The 4,964-nt window shown below is 50.4% G+C and overlaps 1 protein-coding gene across 1 annotated transcript in view; it reads left to right on the forward strand.

Moving 5' to 3' along the window:
• Positions 1 to 1,650: 1,650 nt before the first annotated feature.
• Pou4f2 (POU class 4 homeobox 2) overlaps positions 1,651 to 4,964 on the forward strand; it is a 5,113-nt gene continuing 1,799 nt past the window's right edge. Inside the window, exons 1-3 of the mRNA XM_055609053.1 lie at positions 1,651 to 1,820; positions 3,454 to 3,975; positions 4,639 to 4,848. Of these exons, the coding sequence (XP_055465028.1) occupies positions 1,651 to 1,820; positions 3,454 to 3,975; positions 4,639 to 4,848 (902 nt within the window). The remainder of the gene's footprint in view (positions 1,821 to 3,453; positions 3,976 to 4,638; positions 4,849 to 4,964) is intronic.

The raw sequence follows: 4,964 nt of genomic DNA on the forward strand, positions 1-4,964 counted from the left end.
TGTGTGTGTGTGTGTGAGAGAGAGAGAGAGAGAGAGAGAGAGAGAGGAGAGAGAGGAGAGAGAGAGAGAGAGAGAGAGAGAGAGAGAGAGGACTAGCACCAGGCTCTCTGCACAGTTGAGTGGGGAGGTGAATTTGGGTCCTCTCTGCCTGTTCCTTGCTTCCAGGCTTAGTCTGGTCAGATGGTCCGATCATCATCTTCCCTTGGGGCTACTCTTGGCCGTGACGAACTCACCAGCAACAGCCGGGACCCCTAGGGCTGCCAGCTACATTCCTCCCAGCACCAGAGAGTTGGTTTTCCAGAAACATGTCTTTGCTCTCTTTCTCCACCTAGGAAAGGGGGAGCAGGCGCGTTGTTACCTTTTCTTTTCGTACCTCTCTCAGCAAATTCCTTCTCCCCTGCCAGGTTACTCAGATATATAAGCTTTACCTGTGGCTTAGGCTCCAGTCTCCAACCCACCCCAGTGCACTCTCTTTGGTAGTCACCCAATTTTGATCTTCTTTGTCCAGTGGGTTTAGGAGGTGGGGGATGGAGGAGGAAGTGAACTCCTTAGAACCTTCTGGGAAGTGCTGTATATGTGGAGAGCTGTGAAGGCTTCTAACCTCTAAGGGAAAAATTGAACAGAAACTCAAGGGAAGATATTTCAGGGAAGTCACTGACACCCAGCACCACGACTGTCATTCCCTGGAGTATTCACAGATCCTTGGTGGTTCCTAGAACCCTCAGTCTTCAAGCTCCTTGTCCCTCCTTCCAGATACAAGTTTCCTCATCCTCCCACATTTAAAGTCAGTGTCCAGTGAGAGAGTTCAGCGGCTCACCCTCTGTGCAGAAGCCGAAGCAAGCTGGCTGGTCACTTTGCATTCGATAGGGTGGCAAGCCACAGGGAAGTTGAGAATTCATCCTTCTCTTTTCTTTTGCTCATCTACCTCAGGAGTGTGTTGGCGCACTGCATAGAGCAGATCTGTCTTTTGAGAAATCTTTCTTGTAGTGCAGTTCAATTCTGTTTGAAATACAAAGAAATCACACTGCCCTTAATAAATTAAATTTTAATAAAACACATTAAGTCCAGTAAAATATGAATGCACTACTTAAAATTTTAGTAGTAAATTAGGACCCAGAAGCAAGGAGGCAGTGGTCTGTCCTCCTGGGATGGCTCCAGGCATCAGTCAATTTCTGGGTGGGAGATTTGTACTGCAGGGACCCTGCTGCTGCTGGCAGGCATCCTTGGTGGACTCCTCTTCGCCTGGAGGAAGGAAGTTCACATCTGTCTGCATCTGCCAGTGGATGGGGCAGAAGCTATTGTCAAACAAAGGCTGGGTGAGAAGAGAGAAACCCCAGCTCTAACCGCAGGATTGATAACTTCCTAGCCCTTTGCTTACCCTGCCCTTCACCCCGTGGGCTTTGATCTGCTCAAGTGAGCGTGAATGCTGACAGAGCCACTGAGTTTTGGATAGGTGCCTTTGCAGACAACAGTATATTGAGGGCATGCTAAGCAAGTTTCTAATCTGGATCCATTTTGCTTCTGCCCTTTGGATTTATTGCCAACTTCCCAGCAATTTAAATCCCCATGCTAAGGAGGGAGGGGGTGGATCTGGAATCTTTTTTCAAGATCAGCTTCCACATTCTACAGTCACTGAAGTACTTTGCAGCAATGCCTTTGGGCAAGACTGAAATGGGTTTTATTGATATCACCACGAGGATGTTGGTATTCTGGACACTCCTGAATGGAGAGCTTGCAAGATTGCAAGCCCTGCTGATGAAGGAAGAATTGAATTTTCTCTCTAATGCAACACTATCGCTGCTGTTCATTTTTCACTTTGAGTAGGAAAAGAGTGAAACTCTGACTTGACTCTTAAAAATGCACCCACCCATTTTCTAGGAGGAAGGAAAAGGGATAGTTTCCAGGAGGAAGAAAACAGTTTCTGTCTGCTCACACATTAAGCTCTGTTTGGTAATTAGATAACAGTGGTGTCTCTTTTGTTGTCTGGAATTAGAGATATCACTGAAAAAATATTTTAGAGATGGAGAAAAGTTATTCAAGGTTAATTTAATGATGTATGGAATTCAATAATCAGGAAAATAGTTTCATGGGCATTTTCTTGCTCAATGAAATAGTTTAGTCAATAAATTCCATATCAAGCAAAGTTTGCCCAGTCAGTTCAACAGTACCTTCTGTATTTCATGAATTTATTATGCTACCTTATTTACCATATAAAGTCGTGACAAGTGTTTAGCATTTTGGAGATCAGTTGTCAGTTGGTATTAAAATCAAGATTAATTCATATTAACGATATGCATTTCTCAATACTCCCAGGTGGCAACATACATTAATACAACTATTACAAGTGATTAAGCTCAATGAAAGAGGAGGGACATGGAGAGGTTCAAAACACCCCAAATATTTGATTTTGCAATTCAAGTTCAGCAGACTGTTGCCACAGTAGAGTTTGGACAACTCCTCAGGGTTGCTTTTGGCTTTACATCTAATTAGACACCTAATGAAAGAGAAGAATTCTTTCCCGTGTGGCTTTTCTCCTTGGCATTGCCATGCCTTTATTTATACACATAAACACACTATTTAGGAGTTGAAATACCACAAAGTTTTTCTTCTTCTGTATACTCTCACTATAACAACCTGGCGGAACTGGGGAGGGTGAAAAGATTGTCCTCCCGATATTTCCAACTTGGCTCAGAATTTCTTTGCCCATGTGGTCCTCATTCACTCGATACTGATAAAAAAACACACCCACATATCTTAATGGCTTTTTATTAGGCGTTTGAGACGCTCTACAGTTTATACTAATTAGACCATCCAAAGCCTTTTGAAGATTAAGCAAATTGGACAACCCTTGTTAATTAGAACATAATTTGAAGTTTGAAATTATATCACTGATGAAGTAGTCTAATTAGTATGACGATATGTTAATGGACCAGTGAGACACGGCAGTGGAGTTTGGCACGGACCTCTCTAAAGCATGCACACACATTCTTTCTCTTACGCTGGCTTAATAAAAGATTTCTATAGACTCAAGCTTTTCCACGGTGACACACAATTTAGAGTACACACAATGCCCACAGTGCTGTTCAGTTTTTCAGTATTATGAAAACTAATAAATTCGTCAAGCTGAATTAAGCATACAAATCAGAAGAGGCATAGCAGATTACAGAGTGAAGCTCGGTGTCTCCCGAGTCTAAATGAAATTTCAATCTAATAATTCCTTCCTGGCTGGGTCATAATTTGTTTAGAGATGCTGTTCTACTTCTTTCAAAGCGCTGTTCGCGCTATAATTAAATGATACTCAAGCTTTTAACTTTGATTTATTTCATTTCGCGAAGCTTGAGACAGTGAGAACCGCACAATGTTATTACTATTTTTTTTATTTCCTTGAAAATTACCTTGGCTGTTGAGGTAGAAATTAAACACCTAAGCACTTACTTGAACGGTCTTGCACAGCCGCGTTCTTTCATGTCAACACCCCCCTCTCCGAGTCCCGTGCCCAGGCTTCTCCAGGCTCTCGCTGGAGAGCCTTGCTGGCAGGAATCTCCTTTGGCTACTGGGGAAAGGCTGGCTCCAGGCTGCCGGAGAAAAGCAGCAGAGGCTTCAGCACCGCGGACAGAGCCTCCGCCGCGCCGTGAGCGCTGAGGTTTTCCTTGGCCAACTCCAGCCGCGGCGTTCCCAGCTTGAACCTGCCAGCTCGGGCGTGAGGAGGTCGGGGAGGACCGGCCTGCCCTGCTCGCCGCCGGCCCCGGGCGGATCCCGGAGGGCTGCCCTTTCCAGGCCTGCCCTCCACTTTGTTTTGGTCCCGGCGCGCCACTGCCTCTCAGGCCTGCCGCCTGCTCTGGCCCCTGCTCGCCTTCCCAAGCCCCCAGCGCTGCACCTGCTCCTGGTCACCCGTGTCCGGGACCCGCCACCGGATCCGCACCCAGCGTGTTCGGCGCCCTGGGGACCCAAGAGGAGCCCCAAACGCCGCAGGAAGTAGAGGAGGGATGGAGACGTGAAGGGCAGGAACTAGACTGTGTTGGGGGGGCATGGGGAGGGGACCCCTCTCTCTGCTTTTGCAACTGGAACTCAGGATGTGTGTCCACTTCTAGGAAAAGTGGCCGGCACTAGCACCAAAGTACGAGCGAAGTGCAAGCTAAAAATAGTCTCTCCGCGCACAGCGACTGTGGAAATGAAGATAAGTGGGACTTACGCCAGCCCCTGAGGGTGTGTGCTGTGGTGTGGGGTGGTGTGTGTGTGTGTGTGTGTGTGTGTGCGTGCGCGCGCGCGCGTGTGTTGTGGTGGTGGCATTCGGCAGCACATGCGCTTTGTATTTCTGGCCCGTCTCTTCCTGTCAGTTGGTCCTGTGGCTTTGATTGCAGCTAATGAAGAATAATAAATCCAGGGTCAGGGTTTGCCGGGACCCTCCCCAGCCCCAACTCACCCTGCACTGGACACGGGGAGGGGGTGGGGAGGGAGGGGGAGGCGGGGGCGAGCAGTGTGTGTCTGTGCTAGAGGGGGCTCTGCCCATAAAGGGGGGAGTCGCATGCGCACAGACGACCCTGGCGGGCGGTGCGGCTGTCCAATCCGCTGAGAGCTGAGGGAAACCGAGGGAGAGAAAGCCCCGCAGCCGGGCAGAGCCGCGTCTTTCTGCACCAGGCACCCGCCGGGCGCTGGGGGCGCGGAGCCCGGGGCTGAGCCCGGCGCGCCGAGGCGGAGCGCGGAGCGGAGGCAGCAGCCGGGGCGCCGCGGCGTGCGGACCCACCGTGGCCGGCGGCCGGGGCCCGGGGCCCGGGGGCGCCGGAGCCGGCGGGCGGGGAGGGCCCCGGAACTTAGTGGTGAGCGGGGCGCGGAGGAGCCGGCGGCCAGGTAAGGCGCCCGCGCGGCGCGGGGCCGCTGGCTGCCGGGCGGCTCGGAGCGCAACTTTCGGGGAGTTTCTTCCCGCCGGGCGGCCCGGGCCCCGACCGCCCCGAGGGTGGGACTGG

The sequence above is a fragment of the Psammomys obesus genome, unplaced genomic scaffold (genome assembly GCF_907164565.1).
Source record: "Psammomys obesus unplaced genomic scaffold, mPsaObe1.curated_primary_1811, whole genome shotgun sequence".
NCBI classification, from domain to species: domain Eukaryota; kingdom Metazoa; phylum Chordata; class Mammalia; order Rodentia; family Muridae; genus Psammomys; species Psammomys obesus.